Genomic DNA, 19,492 nt, shown 5'->3' on the forward strand with positions numbered 1-19,492 from the left:
ATCACCTCCACACACATATTCAACATACCTCACACACGTATGCACGCACACACAGCCCTACAGTCGATTACCACCACCACCATCGACTCGTCTTTCTCCCATTAGAGTTCTTTTCAAAGCGTCCATTCCTTCAAAAAGACATGGAAACAGTAACTTGTGACGCACAGGCACGCACACACACATCAACTTTTATGTCCCATCTGGTCACTATCCAGTGCAAAGTACTTTCTCTCTGTAGCTGTTTCATGGACCAGATACTATCACAACCCTGAAAACTCTTTATCATGCATAGTTTCACATTTTGATCTTTGACGGGTAATGACCTTTATTTGGGAGCTATGAACTGGACCAAACAGCCACGATGGAAAATGCCAAACTAAAGGTAGACTGTTGAATTGCTCAAATTAGCAGCATTGTGTACGGATGGAAAGGCAATTGCATCAGTAATAATATTTTGGTAATACTAAATTCTCAATTGTATAGAACACCATTCACACGCATTCAGCCCTATCAACAATTTTAAATTTTCAATGATGTGAGCTACCCAAAGTAAACTCAGGGTGACTATGCAAAGTTCACATAAGAAGGTCAAGATTCAAACCTCTGTGAGGCAGATGTGCTAACCACTCATCCACTGTGCTTCCTCACCCTAAATTTGTTTGCTGGAAAATGGTTTACCACAAGTGAGATGTTGAATCACAGGGTTCAAGGTCTCAAAATGGTTTGTGTGATGATGATGATGATGACGATGCGAATACCAGATGAGATCTCCAATATAGGTGACGTCTAGGATGAGAGGCTTCATGACTAATACAGGCTGGGAGACTGCGGGAAGATTACACACACACACGCACACACACGCATGCAAGCAAGCACACTCTTTAACTATACTTTCACTATACCAACGCACCCTCTTAATTCGTTGTGCTTTCCTCAGAGGTCCGTCAGGAAAGAGTTAACATCCCCGTATAGTTAAATACATTATGGATTGAATATCTCTACATGCAACGAATGGTATGAACAAGAAAATTCCATCCATCCATCCATCCATCCATCCATCCATCTATCCATCCATCCATCCATCCATCCATCCATCCATCCATCCATCCATCCATCCATCCATCCATCCATCCATCCATCCATCCATCCATCCATCCATCCATCCATCCATCCATCCATCCATCCATCCATCCATCCATCCATCCATCCATCCATCCATCCATCCATCCATCCATCCATCCATCCATCCATCCATCCATCCATCCATCCATCCATCCATCTCCTGCCACCCTAAATTCACTTATATTGGCAGGGACATCGATTCTTTTATTCACTTTATTCAGTTTTTGGCCTTACAGATAAGTGACAGCATGCATTTCCCCCTGCTTACTGTCAAGACAAATTTCATTCATCTTTGTTTTCTATTTACTATTCAATGTCTAATTCTCTTAATTTATTTCAGAGACAATTCCAGATTTTTCTTTCTTTACTGGAAGGGTCCCATAATCTTGTCCATGTGTACTGCTAAAATCTCTCCAGTTTAACACAAAACAGTCTAACAGCTCAAATAATATTTGATGAAATGCAAACCATCTTATAAACATTCAAAACATTGTGAGAAACTGTATGATTGACACAATTATGACCATATTTCCATTTTCCCAAAACCGGTATTGTTAAATTTTTCAACATGCTTTGATTGCGAAAACTTCAGGTTTAGTTTGAAACTGAATTAATTATTGGACTAACTATTCTTACCAGCCCGAAACAATTATACCATACGTGTTAAAGGGACACGCATGCATCCGTGAGTTCCAACATGTGACACATTTGTCGTTACCATAAATACAAAAAGTAATTCACAGCCAGATGCTTGTTGCGCTAAATGTGTTTATGCTTTTAAAGGTGTCATCGCCTTCTTCAAGCGTAATAAGCACTTTGCCAGTCAGAAGAGCACTGAGGTCCGTTGACACTTTCACAACAACATGAAAGTTGGTAGGCAAATGTGGTAGAGCTCAAACCAGCAGCTCACATCACAGCTTTTTAATCTTTTCCTTCTTTATTATCATCAGACACTCCTCTCTCTTTCTCTTCTTTTCTCACCCTCTTCCCTTGCCAAAGGTGAAAATATACCCAAAGGGAGTCTCTCTTGCTTCCAACCCACCTCCTCTTGTCTTCACACATTCCCTATCAGCTCTTCAGAGTTTCCCGCTAAGATGTGCAGCCGCATGCTGCGGGAAATGATAACAAGTTATGAAAAAGATTCTATCACCTGCTCAAAGTGTTTGAATTCCGATTTACAGGTGAACTTCACACATTTCAGGAAAATATGATGTACTGTAAATTTCATAAACAAGTTAAATACCCCCTCAGGTCAGTCATACCATTTTGAACATTATTTAATATTTCTGAAAAAATTGTCTTTATGTGGTTAATACACACGCATGACTGTACCACAAAAACTTCCCAAAAGTGGTGAAAATATCATTGATGCAAAGGATGGACAGACGTCATTTTGAACCCTAAAAATTAAGAATGAGATCTGAAGCATCATATACTTTGGCCTATCATCACCTACCTACATTTAACCTTTTTCACTTTGCATCACTCCCTCTACCATTAAAGGGTCAGTTGCAACCCATGGCAACCGTATTAAGTCTCAGAGGTAAAAAAAAAAAAGTTACATGTAATTATGGTATTTTTTTTTTCACTCAGACTGGACGCTACCAAAATAAGATACACCGCTGAGTTCCCAAAGTTTTCAGTAAAGTACTGTCACTGCCTGATCTCTGCAGTTCACTTGACCAGTGAGTTTAAATCACCTATCCGTCCATTTTCAATAACGCCCATCTCTTGATGTTGCTCAGCTGACTTTTACAAGATGCAGGGTAGTGAACAGGTTGCCAGTCAATCAAAGAGACATAATAACAACCATTCACAGCTACAACTTCGACTCTACAATTAACCCAACATGCATTTTTTTGAAATGTGTGAGGAAGGAGGTAATCTTATACAGGAAAGTCTGTGCTGAGATTTGAATCCAGAACCGCTTGCAGGTATGTTAACCACTAAAACACCATATCAACAAATTTTGACATTGAGCAAATTGTCATGGCTGGTTTTTGAGTACAGTGTATGCATGTGTGCGTGCGCGTGCACGTGCGTGCGTGTCTGTGTGTGAGGTTGCAGCAGAAATCTGCATTCTATTACAGTTTCTGGTTTAGCCACAGACTCGGCCCACTTCTGACTCTGTTTTTAGTTCACTGATGTTTCCAACCTGCAGCTCAACAACATCTGGTTGTTCAAAGGCCTGCATATGTGTGTGTGTGTACGTGTGTGTGTGTGCGTTTCTATGTGCATTTCTCGATTGCTTTGGTGTCTCGTACACTAACTCATACTAACACAGTTTTATTAAAACCATTAGTTGCCATAAAACCACCACTCACTGCCTTAGAGCAATGAGTGGTGGATAGGGAGGGGAATTGGGAACAAATATATATTTTAAACTCAAGCCTGCCTTACTTTGAGGTTACTATTTTTGTGTACTTCATACACATATTGTCTTGGTTGACAACGTCAAGTTTTGATCAGGAGGATGAAAAAATGTTTTCTGGCTCACACATAATAAATGACGCAAGCGATATATGTTGTTCGATTGGGAAAAAAAATAGACAGCCCCCATTTTTATTTTCTTTGCTTTAGACCCTGATTCGGTCTTCTTAGGGAAGGTACTCAACAGCCTGTTGGCGCTACACTATAGCCCCCCTCAGAAATCTGTATAGTGCTAGTTAAGGCCCCTCAGTGTCATATTTGATATTTTAAAATATATTTATAAATTATTTTCTTAGCCCTTCTGCAGGGAGGGGAAAAAAGTCCATCTATTAGACTTCAAGAATTGTTGAGGATTTCTATTCCATTGCTTTCTTTTTTGCTTATAAAACTAATTCAATTGTAATCCATAATTAGACAGAGCAATTATTATTTTAGTGACATGAATGCAGTCTTGGGGGTGGTCTGGATTGTTCTGATCACTTAAAATGATCACAATGAGAGTTGGACGCAGACAGTAACTGGAATGAAGATGTGCTAGGCTATCATAAGTGCTATCAATATTAAAATATGACATTTTCTTCAGAGATTATCTCATCAATGGAAGATGGTATGGTATTTTTAAACAATCTTTTCACTTTTTTCAGAGATGATTATTCCTAAATAACCTTTTGGACCTTCAAAGGTTATCTAAACCAAGATTACAAGGGGAGCTCAGGTCCAATTTCATCATATAGACGTGCTGTGATCTCATTAATTTTCAAAAATGTATTTTACAAGTCTGTTGTCCTCCATCAGAACTCAACCACTTGCAAAATTGAATCACAAAACTGGAAAACACAATGTCATTAAAAATACTGAATATTGTTTACAAAATAAAAATTAAGTATTATGGGAATGTGGGAACGCATGGTCCGAAAAGGGGATCAACAGCAGATTATATTTCAATCTGCTCAATGACAGACAGACGGATATGCTCTCACACACACACACACACACACGCACGCACACGCACACACACACACACACACACACACACACACACACACACACACACACACACACAGATCTGATTAAATTTAGGGAGCTAAGCTTTTCAATAGTAAATGACCTTTTGTTGAAATATCAACACACAGAAGGTGATCATACTCATGGTTGCCAAAATCATCAAATCATGACGAAGATGGCTGTTCATTTATGAGAGAGATGAGTTACAAATGAATATATTCTCTCTGTGTCCAAGAGCGGACGCCCAATGCTACTTCAATGTGCTTTATTCAACTGTAAATGTGTAGCTCATGTATAACGTAGCAAAAGTAGAGATACTTCTAATAGTTATATTTTGTTGATATTGGAAATCCCTTTTCACACTGCACTTAACAAGATACCGTCACTTCTTACTTCCTGGTTAGTCGCTACATCAGCAGTTCCAAATATGAGCTCAGTGGCAACTGAAACCTTCCACACCAAGTGCAGTGTGAAAAGGGATAGATGATTTTTTTTGATAAAAGGGTTGTGTCTTCATTTTTTTTGCAAGCTAATTTAACATTCTACAGCCCGTATAACCGTACGTCTGTAAATTGCAGTAAAAAATTTACAGAATGTCTACATGTTTCCCAAGTGAGTTTTTTTTGTGTATTGACGGTAACAGACTCCAACCAATGCCAGATTTAGCCTCCCCCTTCCCATTTTACTTTATTCACTCCATAGATCATTTTTCCCTCTTCCACACTTGCCTCATTGTCTTTTTTCCCCAGAATATCTCTTAACTATCCATCTCACCTTTGCAATTGCTGACTCAACACCACTACCTCCCTTTTAAAATTCCTCAACCATACACAAAAAGCCATGTTTCCATTAATTTCTTGAGAGAAACACATCTGAAGTGTTTACTATGCAAACATTTTCAAACTGAGTAGCTTTAAATCAGATTTGCATCCACTAACCACAAGCACAGAGCAATATATCCTAAAAGTCCTAAAAAAGAATTCAGACTTGAGAAAGAAAATAATCATCAGGTATTATGTCAGAGATGCATAATTCATCCATAGTTTCTGTACCTGGAGATAACTGAACCCATACAAGTATGGGAGAACATGAGAAGTGGTTAATGCCCCAAAGAAAGGCCTTAGTCCAGATTTAAACCCCAAACTTTAGAATTCATGCTAACCAATCAGCCACCTTGCCGCACCTCAGACATTTCAATTTAACAATACATTTGTTTCCATGTTTCACATTAAGACTTGATATCCAAGAAATTTCCTTCACGTTAATCTGATTGCAGTGTAGTAGTTACTTCCTCTCGTGAGCTCCTCGTCCAGTCAGCAGAAGTGGAAGCCGAACACAGCAACCTACATTTGAGGTAAATAAATCAAGAGGAGGTAAAAATAGTCAACTGTTCTTTGGGTTAAATAGCATTTTCAGTGTTTTATTTGCTCATTTCATCATTATTAGAGTGGACTCAGCAGACATAATGGATGGGGTTGGCAAGTATGCTTTTTTTTTTAATATTGAGACAAAGCATTTCAACATATTCAACAGAATCTTTTTCACAGGAGAACAAATATATAATTGCGGAGGTTGTACAACTTCTGACGATGATGATAGCGCTGATAACAAAGGACATTATAAATCCTAATGAGATGATGACGACTGCGGATCATTTGGCTGTGATATTGATGAAAATGAGGCCGACGGTTTTGAGGAAGGATACAAACGATAGTGATCGTCATGACAACAAATGAACAGAGACGATGATGATATTGATGATGATGATGATCACGGAGATAGCAATGATGCTGTTATAGTTATGCACGTACGGTATAAATAATGGCAAAGTATAGGTCAATTATGACATTAATTATCGTCCTGATGATCATAATGACAATGAAGATACTATATTTAAAGACAGGGATGACCTGATAACCGGATCCCAAAGATGCTCATGAAAATTACTTTAAATTACAATGAAACTGTAAAAGTGTTGGTATGATGAATAAAAGTGGTGAGCGATGATAGATGATGCAGATGAGCCGCAGGCCTAATTGGCACGATGTAATTACTGAAGATATTGCTACCTCCACTTAACTCCACTTAACATATTCAGTTTCAGGCTCTAGGGATTGACTGTAACCGGACAGTGGAAGCATTAATATTAAGCAATTGAAGTAACCTTTAAAATCATGGCTTCTCTGAATGGCAGTAGTAAATAATGTAGCTGCAATGTATGGAATGGGAATTATTGTAAATAATTCCATAAAACTCATCACTTGAGGGTTTATTTGTCTTCAGGGCTCCTACACTTGATAGAAATAGTATTAAAAAATTAAAAAATGCTCTCAACCTGGAAAGTTTTGAAGACAACCATTACAGTCCATTCGTCAGTTTTGGTGATGGTCTGAGTGTTTTTAGAAAGAGGGGGGCTTGATGAGTTCAGCTGTGGAGGGAGGATAGAGGAATGTTCCAGAATGCTGATACTGGGGACTGATACACAAACATGTTCACACAAACACAAAAACGCACACGCACACACATAAGTTGAGCCAACACTCATTAACTCTTTGCTCTTCAGTTCTCTCACGATCTCCAAAACCCGCTCATACTTGTGCACACTCATGAACTTCCACACAGACTTATACACACCCACACATTTACGCACACTCGGTGATCCGGGTGGAATCAAAGGGTATTAGTTGTGCGGTGTTCAGTTCCCCCGGTCCTTTCCCAGCATTCTCCACAGCTGTACGATTACACAGGTGTTTGGCAAAAACACACTGTTAGCGACTGCAGAGGGGCTGAGTGTGTGTGTGTGTGTATGTGTGTGTGAGAGAGAGAGAGGAGAGAGGATTAATATGCATGTGTGGTTGCATATATAGATTGTGTGCGCTTGTAAAACCTTCCTGCGGGAGAATGTGTGTGTCTGTATGCATGCATTGACGCAATCTGTTTTGTATATGTAGTCTCTGAAAATTCAATCCTTCCGGTGTTTTCTATTTTCTGAGCTGTGATTTTTAATCATCATTCTTGATCCAGCTATAGTTTTCACCGTCCATCTTTGTACTGCATCTCACACTTGTGAATCAATAGCTGAGGACTTCAAGTATGGCTGTCTGGGGGTCAACTGTGGAAGCCGTTGGTGTGATTTTTATCATGCAGTATGGCCTTTTATAATGTTAGAGTCAGCTAACTACTGAAAAACCACCAAGTGTTTTTGTAAGAGTTTATTCTGAAGTGCATAGCGAGGTCCCAGTGGTTGTAGCAAACAGCTGCACAAGCTTCCCAAATGTTGTTTTTTTTCTTTTGCTGGACATGGCTTCTACCATCAGGAGCATGGCCAAGAGGAATGTTTCCATGTGCTGAGAATGCTATGCAGTAAGAGTTGTGCCATGCTTGAATTGCGGCATTGTGGAACATCTTATTACGGCAAAATGAAAACTCAAGGATACATTTCTATATGATGTTACCATGATGGCTGTTGGCTGAAAGTATCGATTATTCATGGGGCTTTATCTCACAATTACTATCTAAAAGGACTTATTTGACATTCTTTGTCAGGAAAGGGTTGAAATCAAGTAAAAAACATCCTCATTGTGTGTGTACCTGAGAAAGACCGCAAGAAACTAGGCGACTAAATACAAGGAAAGGACGAGATGATGAAGAGCACCTAGACAAGACACGAATGGCTAAGGGTGCTGATTGAAAGACAAACGTGCATGTTGATTGACCACGGGGGGAACAAAAAACAGCATGGATCATGAAAAAACAGCTTACGCAATATAATTACTGTATTTTCCGCACTATAAAGCGCACCTAAAAACCTCCAATTTTCTCAAAAGCCGACAGTGCGCCTTATAATCCGGTGCGCCTTATATATGGACCAATATGGTTCGTGGATGAGGACTAACTTATTAAAGTAAGCTTTACGTGTTTATTTTGTGTTGTGTGATATTAACGTTTGAGCAATGTTGAGTTATGGATATATTGTTATTGTTTTCACTATTTCGAGTGTTACTATATTGTGATTGCATTAACGTTTGAGCAACGTTGAGTTATTTATTCTATGCGCCTCATAATCCGGTGCGCCTTATATATGGACAACATTTTAAAATGGGCCATTCATTGAAGGTGCGTCTTATAATCTGGTGCACCTTATAGTGCGGAAAATACGGTAAACATATGAAACATTGTTTGTCCCACTCCAGTCCTCCATCTAGCTACCAGTGACTTCATTTGAAGCCAGGTGAAGGAGCCACACTCAGTAAAAAGGATTCAGGGCCAATGTGGAACTAGTTTTAGGAATTATTTCTGCTCGACGGTTAAATCACTTGTTTTGGACTATTGTTTTGCGGTTTAATTATTATTACTATATAAGTAGGTAAAAGACCAGTTGTAATGACCTGGCCAAGAAGGCGTCAAGTTACATGCCAAGTACAAGTAAATCACATGCAATTCAACTAAATGAGATACCATCACATAAAGTATCCATGCACCTAAGGAGTATAATTAGATAAATCATAACACATCCAAGCGGTAAGATGTCTACTAAACAGTGTGAAATCATCATAATGGCATGGCAACGTGTTTTCACATACAGATAAATATAAAGTAAATTTGAAAGGTTTGTGGCAAGTTATATACACTAGACATATCAAACAAGGAAAATTCCCGCACACTGTCTCATTCTTTAGTTCTTTAATGTCGCAACATTTCGGTCAGACTGACCTTCCTCTGACTCAGTACACATACAAATTTTCAATTTCTGCAAACCCTGTCCAAATGCCAAGAATATTCTTTTGCTGAAAAATGACACTGAGATTATTTGTAGTTTAAAAATGTTTTTCACACTTTAAGTGACATGTACAATCTTTTAGAACAGGGCTGTCAAACCAGGTCGCCATTGTAAATGAGAAAGTGTTCTCAATTGGCTTACCTGGTAAAACATTGAATTAAAAAAACAAAACCCAAAAAAAAAAAAACCCAAAAAAACCATTTTTTTTTTTCGCACGCCGCATTGTAGTCATAGCTTCTTTCGGACGCCCATTATGACTGTCAACCCAAATAAATGTATGAGCACCTCATATTATATACAGTAAAAGCTACAAAACAGACTGACAAATAACTCGTTTTCAAATCAGACGAGTCAAAACTGGTCAAATGTTTAAAAAAACAGATATTATTAAAAGTGAAGACAATTTGCTCTTCTAGTAATGACACGAATTTGATGCACAATTTGTCCTCGCGGGCCACATAAAAGGATGTGGCGGGCCGTATCTGGCCCCCGGGGCTTGAGTTTGACACCAGTGTTTTAGAACATCTTTTCAAGATGGAAAGTAAAACCAAACAAAAACTGAACCCATATTGTTGCATAAGTGTGAACACCCGCTCATAACTGGCCTATTGGCCATGATGAGAATTAACCAATTTTATTTAAACTCATATTAAATGCGTGGCAGCACACGCTCTCCTTTTATTAGTATTTATAAGACTGTCTGCTGTATCAAACTGTTTATAATTTCCACCGCTTTTCCAAGGCTCCAATTTCATCTGAAGGTTATAATTTCTGGCCACTCTTCCAAAAGTTAGGTTTGGTGCAAACGCAACATTCCTCCTCCCCAAAACAACACCGCACCAACAATGACATGCATCATAATTTAGGCCTACAATGTGGCATGTGAACAAGGGTGTGTAGACTTTGTATATCCACTTTATTTGTGATCAAAACTAAAACCTGTGGTCAATAAATCTGTTGCTTATCAATAAATAACTCAGTTGCTTTCTTCCTTAAATGATCAAATTACAAAATGAATTAGATGATGATAAAGCTCATGCTTTCAATATCAGGATGACCACTAGAAGTCCACGAGACCTCTCTTCTCTAGCTAATTTTGTTATACAGTAAATTCTATCAAGGATGATTTTCAGCTGCTCAGCTGTGACCCAGATGTGACAGACACTTTGTTCTGTGTCAGATCATAACTGTTTGTTCCTGTTCTTTGGCAAGGTTAACGTGGCACACAGACTAAACGAGAATAAATTGTTTACATGTTATATAACTCTTCGCCTTATTCGCACGTTGATAATGAATAGAATCAAATGAGTGGCTAAGTGAAATTTTATTTTATTTTGCAGAATCCATCACCGGGAGTCATATTAGCTGAATAAAATCCTAAAGAGGAAATCAACCCCAAAATTATCTATACAATAATATATTGAATGTGCCTCCACTAGTCCAAACACGGCATTGTGATTGTTTCCTTTGTAGAATATAAATGAAACAGGCAAAATCCACCTGATTTTATGCATCTCAGGGGGCATCCATTTTGCCACTTGCTGTCGACTGAGATTGACATCACACTCGCTAAGTCTCAGAACACAACCAATCACGGCTCAGCTTCAGAAAACCGGTGAGCCGTGATTGGATGTGACTTGAGACCTTGCAACTGTGATGTCATTTTCTGGTGACGGCAAGTGGTAAAAATGTCCTCCTGCCGGGATGAATAAAATCAGGGGGATTTTGCTTGTTTAATTCATATTCCACAAAGGACACATTAATGAGAACACTATGTTTGAACTAGTTGGGCTGCATTTTTATTACAAAGAAAATTTCCGAGTTGACTTCCCCTTTAAATGTTGTCATCACTTGCTCACTAACTAAAGACCAATTACAAAAACCCTATTGCTCTCCGATTTACATTTGATACAAATGGTCAACATGAGTGGAAAAATGTCATTGTATAATGAATCAATATGGACAACTACCAATTTATGCACAGCTCCTCATTATCAGTTGCCTTATTTTCTTTCTGTGACTTTAATGCATGATAAGTACAATTATTTGTATTGTGCAGCTGCACCTGCTCCTCTAGTGTGTGTAATTTGTCTTTACTGACAAATAGAAACAATATAACAAATAAGGACGAGGGCCAAGATAACCATGGGTGGCTGTGCCTCTTACAAAAAGTCAAAAAGACAAAATTGACCAATGAACTGTCATCTTTTCATCTGTAAATTTCAGATTTATGAAGGATAAGCAAAACATACGATCTGGAGAAAGTACCGTAAAAACCTCAACTTTTACAATCCGGTTCTGGTAAAAATCCAACTACATTATAGGTAAAAAATATTTACCCCACACAACCTGATTCAATTGGGCAAATTATTTAATGAAGAGTTGGCCCACAGACGGTTGCAGACGTCTCATTAAAAGCGAAAATTTGATTTGAATGCAGTAATTGCTGAAAACGTTTGAGAAGAAAAATATGAAGGGTATCATCATTTTTGCTTAGGCCTGTTCAAAAATTCTGTTGAACTGCAATTCCAAATCATTTCATTGGTTACATTTTATTTATTTATCTATGACAACATTATTATTTTGTACTATTAACCTCTTTTTACTAATCTTATAGTTTTTTTTTCATAAACAAAGGGGTACCAACAATTTTGTCCTATTGCATAACATACGGCACAAGTATCTCAAGGGCTTTCTTAGAGTCAGAGGGTGCACTATCATTTGGTGACACCAAAACGTTGAGCACGTTGTTGTTCTGAAGCGTTGAGACTTCAGAGCATTGTTGTTCTGAAGTGTTAAGGCATTTTCACACTGGACTTGTTTTTCTTGGTCCACAGAGAAAGTGTGCAGGGACCAAAGCCATAGAAAGCAAAGTCTGGACAGTGGTATGTATGGGTGTCATATTGTCAACCAGCTTGACATAACTGAATGCAATGCAAAGCAATATAATTGCCTATTTCCAAAATTTACCAGATGATACTCCTCCTCTGGATTGTTCACCAGTCAGTAACACAGGCCGCATACTGTAGAAACAGACAACCATTCACTCTCACGTTCAAAACTGGAACTGGGACTCGGAAGTACAAGTGCATCCTCTTCACATGATACCAACGAGCACTGTCTTTATGGTGCCCATTTTTTTTCTTGTCGGAAAAACATGCACATGCAGAGAGTAATTTGTGGAAATAGGTCAGTCACTTTCTACCTGCAGGCTGTTGGTGACCAGGCTGGTGTGACAACACCTCTTCACCTCCCACCTACAGACTACCAAGATTAGTTTTTGTCTGACCATCACGATTTCAAAGACATCACTTTTTTTTACTTCATGATTTGAAGTTCAATAATTATTTGGGTTCAGTAAAACCAAAGCAATAATATAAGTCAATGTATCATTAATCATAAATAGACATGAGAGCTACCTGTAATTATAATATTTTGATATTAGGTTTTGGTCAGCAAGGAAGTTTGTGTGCACATGAAGCCATGAAAAATTACCCTTTGGACGGAAAGCTTCAAAGCTTTGTGAGGTTTCATCTGGAGTAAACCAAAGTCTTTTAAAGCACATCTGACCAAGGTTGTACCATGTTCAGGAAAGGCAGTGGATTTCAATCATTTGGATTATTTTATTTGACTGTGATTTGCATTAAGAGCCCTTCCACAAAGAGGTTGCGCTTGTTTGAGTTTTTTTATTAAGAGAAATTTGCAGCTTTCTGTAAAACTGGACTTTTGATGAATGTTTCTGACGAGGGCAACGTGAGCGTCCAGACTGCATTTGCATCACGCATGTCTGATTTATATCCACATACGAACAAATACGATTGGCTTTGGAAATTTCGGAATTGTGCTGTTCGCACATGCACACACACACGCGCACGCACACACACACACACACACACACACACACACACACACACACACACACACACACACACACACGCGCGCACACGCGCACACGCGCACACACTCACACACTCACACACTCAAACACACAAACACACACACACAGATACATAGATACTAATGACAAGAAATTTAAATTGACCTGCAATATGAGCCAAATATTTTTTTGCTAACTTTCTTTATTCTTGCTCAACCGCTGAAACATTTTGCTGCTCGCCTCTTTTTTTTTTTTTTCTTCTCAATAAATTGGCAATATCCTGGAATTTAGTTCTGGTTTTGGTCAGTCTAGTTAACTTAAGATAATCATTTTAACACTTTTTGAGTCAGAAATGATCAAATTTTGTAGCGTGTAACTATTACAAATGCAATCTCTTGACTGCCTTTGTTAACATGGCACACCTTTTTTTTATTTTGAAATGATATAATCGCAAACAAATTATCATTTCAGCTTATTCCTTCAATAACCTTGTGCCAGTTGCAGGGGTTCTCGCACTACAACCTGTGGGCCATTTTCAAATGCTGTCCAATTTAAGCAGCCCGCGGCATATGCTACTGTAGAAATATTTGACACAGCCTGCAATGCTACTTTTTAAAAAAGGGGGGAGTGGCTTCAAATAGTGGAGATTGTGACACCCAAATATCAACCATGGGTGCTATGCCCTTGACACCTATGACAACTGCTATTAATGTATATAAATTGGTTTTACATGGAGCTTTTCTAGCTATACTACAAACGTGAAAGGTAATGATCCTCATGGGGAAAAAAAAATCTAAAATTGTCATTTCACTGCAGATTGTTGTCATTTTGGTTCCGAATGAGAATCCAATTTTCAGCTCCAGCTCAGTGCAGGGGCGGAACTTGTCTAGTGGGATATAGCTCTATGGGCAACTGCCAAATCCTGAAAAAACAATTTTTCAAATACCTTTAACAAAAAGTTTCAATGTAACAGTATGGTACAGTACATGAAAACCAAATTTCCAGATTGACTGTTTTTTAAATGTTTTTAAAATAAAAGTAAAACATTTCATAGCGGCTGTCGTGACTGCTGTCATGAAGATAGAATTGAGAATATAAATTCCATGAAAATTCTTTAAAATTGCATACAGTAAAAATAATATAATATTTAATAATCAGGTCAAACACTGCACAAAAAACACAAGTTAGAGGACAAACAACTAGAACTGAACGTGGCCGGCAATTTTTGTGTAAATTTACGTAGCATTAAAGACTTTGATGGTTTTTTTCTCTTGCAGATTATCAGTGCCTACAGTGGTGCGATGGTGTTAGACGAGGATGTAAGCTAGGTGGCCGCACCACCACATGAATCACAGCGACCGAGGCTTCACAGCAACACGCGCATGGGTACGGTGCCGATCGCCCGGGCATCTTCACAACCTGCAGCCGAGCGGAGGGAGCCCTCACCCGGCCGCAAGAAGCGCACACTCCACCCGGACTCTTCCAAGCTGCTTCCACTGCAGTCTTCCTCTTGACTCGCAGGCGCACGCACAGAGTGAAAAGTCGTTATCTCTTCGGAGGTTTGCTTCTTCTCTGACGGGCTTGTTTAGGTGTTTTGGTCTTTTCTTTATTTATTGTATGATTGTTTGACGCTGACAGTCAAACCGGGGCGGACTAACTGCGTCTTGACGCGGAGAGCTCGGACTTCTTTGGCTGGAGGGCGAGAGGAAAAAAAAAAAAAAAACAAACACACACACCAAAACGCAGAGCTTTCTGTCACTTCTTTTCTTTTTTTTTTTTTTTTTTGTCCACTGACTTTAAACCAGGAACCTGATTGTGAGCTTTCTCCCGCGCTGAAGATGAGAGGAAATTAGACGTGTTAATCGAGGCTTTGAGCTTGTTTTACTGGATTTATTTTGGCTGTGGCGACCGAAGACCCAGAGCAGAGCGGAGCTGCGCGTAAAACAGCAAAAGAGGTCTTTTCCTCCGCTCTTCTCATCTACATCGCCATCCAGCAACAATTCTGTCTATTTGTCTACCTCCTCTGTCCATCTATTTCTCCATTTGTTTTCCATGTTGTAGGTCCGTGTGATTTTGCTAAAATGCATCATCAACAACGGATGGCAGCTTTGGGCACAGACAAGGAACTGAGTGACTTACTGGATTTTAGCGCGGTAAGAACATTCATTTATTATTATTTGGAACAAATGAGTGTGATGATAGGAGAAGCTGGAAGTAAATAAGCACGTCCTGTTAGGCTTTCACAGTTTACATGTTTAATTAATGAGTTGGACGGCGCATAACCTGCCTATCTTTAAACATTAACTGGATAAAGTGTGTTTATTTAGCGTAAGTGAAAAGAAAAGTGAGAGCATTCATGTAATTTTATTTTGTTTGTATGTGTAGATATTTTTGATGCTGCATTGGTAATTTTGTTGTCTTATAGATGCGAAACAGCGATTTGAAAATGTTCCCATCATCCATGGTAGTATATCTCATTTTAAGTCCTTCTTCCCCCTTTATGTGTAGCCTTTTGCCCATGACAGAACAAATGTGATTTAATGCAATGAGTGTCCAGTGCACAGTGTGAAGAATAGTTATAATATTTATATAAGTGGAAAAATAGACAGATAGGGATAAATAACTCTCTCAGCATGAACCTGCGTGTTGCGCATGTCCCGCCCGTGCAGCTTTCAGTGTTACAAGCGCAAAGTGCTAATCCCGTTTTAAATGTAGCACACTTTTTTTCTCTCCCCACATTCCCTAGGAATAAAAGACTGTGGTGTGAACTTGAGGGACAGGAAATAGTGTTCCATGCTCTCGGCCATGTTTTCTGTGCCTCTACCTCCCTCTGGGAGCAAGTTTGGTCACAAGAGGAGGAGGGGATGAGAAGGAGGAAAATAGATACAGCCCTCAATGAGGAAGAATAAACGGACTCCCATTAATCCTGCTATGAAAGGAAGATATGTCAGATTAGAAAGTGCAAAAAAGGGCAGTGGTGCAACATGACAGGAAATCCTTGAACAAAAGAAAAAAAAAGCACGTCAGTACTTAATAACAGCAAAAAATGCAAATGACCTAGACAATAACAAGCTTATTTCCATATCTTAACTTAATTTATTTAAACAGGTAGACATTTATGTAATTCCCCTAAGGAATATTCTTGCATAAAAATATCATGGCTGAGTTTTACAGAAACAAGGCAGTCTTTTTCAAAGCCGTCAAACGTAACACACACTCTGAACCGAATTATTGTCAAAACCAATATAAGAGTGCAGAAGCTGTGGATCAATGCAATTTTTTGTGTCCTGTGGGACTGTTATTGTGAAGTATTTGCAAAGTAAACATTATAAACTACACACAGACAAAAACAGCAGTTGAAGAATAGTTTTAATATAGAATGTGGTATATATTACGTTACATTGTAAAGGTTCACACAACAGCATGTTCACAAATTGTCAAATGGTCTGAGCATTATAGTGATGCATCCAAGCTCATTTGGCTGCAATAGATTAATTATTATTATTATATAAAAAGTCAAGACTTTTTCTCAAACAATATTTTCAAATAACCACAGGAGACTTAATCTTATGTTTATGCTTTAAAATGCTTCACTATCATTTTATGTGTGATTTAAGGCCTCACTAAGATGTACAATGAGTTGTATTAAAAACATTTAAGGAAAGTGTTTTGCTAATTAAAAATATGAATAAAGATTTGACCAAAAAGAGCGGCAAGCCTACCAGTGTGTCTCCTCCTAAAGCAGGCTGAACATTAATTTATGCAATTGTAGCTCTGTCAATGCCCACCATTGGACAGAGTACTGAAAGTGCTTTTCCTAAATATTGCTACAGCACTAATAAAAAAATGATGAAATCTTGTCGATTCATCACATCTCTGTAGCCATGCAGCACCAGTGCGACCTCCATCACACACATCTCTTGTCTAATCGGAGGCACAATGACATCAATGTTCATCGTTACCAACGACTGGTTCCAATTATAACTTTGAATTTCTAATAATAGTAAGAGTAAAATATCTATGTGAAGATTTGATGCTCAGTTAGTGCTCACTCTGGTCTACACAGATGCAAAATGTAACTTCATGGTAATATGGTGAAGTTGAGTAGTCACAACTGAGACTGCTCGCAATATAATAGCAGTCAATTTCACCTTCAGTATGCATGTAGACATCTCTTGCAATTTAGGTCACATATTATATACTGTAAATATGATGAGTTTCATTCCTAAATACAGTGTTTGTAAGGTAATGGACAATCTGAAAAAAAAAATCTGAATTATTTTTATACAATACTGGGGGTAAACATGTTTCAAGTTTTAGATCAGACCTGATAATCCTCTGTCACAGTTGTGAACATGTAGGCCTTGCTGTGAAAAAAAGATGAATGCTTCTTGAAAAGCAGATGTCACCTTTACATTTGAGGCAAAGAGTGATACACTTCTCGCGGCACTATTTTCCAGCCAAATGTCTCCCTGGTGTATTGGAATGAAGCTTTTCATATGTAGCTGCAGTCATTTTTGTCTGCTCTTATTGGTACCCCTGTCTGTGCTCTTGAAGGTAATGTGCGCTCTATTTGTCTTTTAGATGTTTTCCCCTCCTGTTAGCAGTGGAAAGAATGGACCGACCTCCCTGGGGAGTGGACATTTCTCCGGCTCAAGTACGTCAGCTTTCTTCTCTCTTTTTTTCAATGAGCTATATGTTCTTCTCTCAATTTGAAATCCTCCCATGCACCTGTTTATTGCCGCTCTACGACTTCTCAGTGTGGGTAACCACACACAATATTCGCAATATTTGTGGGTGCGAAGGAGTTGCCTTATTTGCTCGGCAATGTAGCTTAGCAATTTACTTTGAGCAGTACTCTGTATTCCACCCATTGTGTTATGTATTTTCTGTAGGTTCTTCCAAATGCTTTGGAAAAACAAGATGCTCTAGGACCTAGGGGTGTCAAACTCATTTTTTTCGCGGGCCGCATTGTAGTCATAGCTTCTTTCGGAGAGCCAACCCAAATAAATGTATGAGCACCTCATATTATATACAGTAAAAGCTACAAAACAAACTGACAAATAACTCGTCCTCAAATCAGACGAGTAAAAACTGGTCAAATATTAAAAAAAAGATATTATTAAAAGTGAAGACAATTTGCAATTCTAGTAATGACACACGAATTTGATGCACAATTTGTCTTTGCGGGCCACATAAAATGATGTGGCAGGTCGTATCTGGCCCGCGGGCCTTGAGTTTGACACCTGTGCTCTAGGTATTTAGAAAAGAATGCAAATATTGTCATATCAAAAAGAAAAATTATTTTGGTAAGTTTGAAGTTTGTTTTCTGCTTCTCATGTTCGTTCCTGAGAGACTTCCTGTTTTTCTGATTTGGTGATGTCACTCTTTCCTGCCTATGAATGTACTGTGGGGATTAGCTCACCGTGGTTCTATACAGTGTGGACCTTGTGGTGTCAAACAGTAGCGAAACATAGTCACATTGAAAGTTGAACTGAACTGTCGATAGCGAGACAGGCAGGTTGTAACTTGGGGAGTTTGTCAGGGAACGTGTGTGTGATTGACATTAATGAGATAATGCCAGCAGAGTGTGTAATTTATTCCCTTAATCCTATTTGGTTTTTTAGTCAGTGAGTGAGTGAGTTGGTTACTTCCTTAATTAATGTGTTTTCCATTCATACATTTTGTCACCATGGTCAGTCAGGTATACCATAGCGGTCAGTATTTTGATGCTCCATGTGTGCCAGTACTTCAGAGTTTACCCTAAGTCACTTATTCATGTTGTCACTTTGTTAGTGGCACACAATAAACATAATGCGTGACCTCTGTATCATTTACTGATTCAGGATGTTTCCAGCACATTACCAACAGAGGGCTATGTGCTATATGTTTGGCTTGCTTTAAACCAGGGGTGTCAAACTCATTTTTTTCGGGGGCCGCATTGTAGTCATAGCTTCTTTCGGAGGGCCATTATGACTGTCAACTCAAATAAATGGATGAGCACCTCATATTATATACAGTAAAAGCTGCAAAACAAACTGACAAATAAGTTGTTTTCAAATCAGACGAGTAAAAACTGGTCAAATATCTTAAAAAATAGATATTATTAAAAGTGAAGACAATTTGCAATTCTAGTAATGACACACGAATTTGATGCACAATTTGTCTTCGCGGGCCACGTAAAATGATGTGGCGGGCCGTACCTGACCCCCGGGCCTTGAGTTTGACACCTGTGCTTTAAACAGTTCGCATGCTGAGATCAGCTCAATAAGAGTGCA

The 19,492-nt window shown here is 38.7% G+C and overlaps 1 protein-coding gene across 6 annotated transcripts in view; it reads left to right on the top strand.

Annotated features, from left to right (window-relative positions):
* tcf4 (transcription factor 4) overlaps positions 1 to 19,492 on the top strand; it is a 161,507-nt gene that overhangs the window by 25,210 nt on the left and 116,805 nt on the right. For 4 of the 6 annotated variants that reach the window (XM_088393018.1, XM_088393016.1, XM_088393019.1 and 1 more), the window contains exons 2-5: positions 14,492 to 15,169; positions 15,276 to 15,367; positions 15,640 to 15,678; positions 17,799 to 17,871. In XM_088393018.1, the coding sequence (XP_088249144.1) occupies positions 15,296 to 15,367; positions 15,640 to 15,678; positions 17,799 to 17,871 (184 nt within the window). In that variant the 5' untranslated portion in view covers positions 14,492 to 15,169; positions 15,276 to 15,295. Of the gene's footprint in view, positions 1 to 14,491; positions 15,170 to 15,275; positions 15,368 to 15,639; positions 15,679 to 17,798; positions 17,872 to 19,492 lie in introns of those variants that run through there. The other 2 variants (XM_088393021.1, XM_088393022.1) reach the window with 2 other exon arrangements.

This window comes from Syngnathus floridae, chromosome 12 (assembly GCF_059516105.1).
Source record: "Syngnathus floridae isolate MCC-2025c chromosome 12, RoL_Sflo_1.0, whole genome shotgun sequence".
Classification (NCBI taxonomy): domain Eukaryota; kingdom Metazoa; phylum Chordata; class Actinopteri; order Syngnathiformes; family Syngnathidae; genus Syngnathus; species Syngnathus floridae.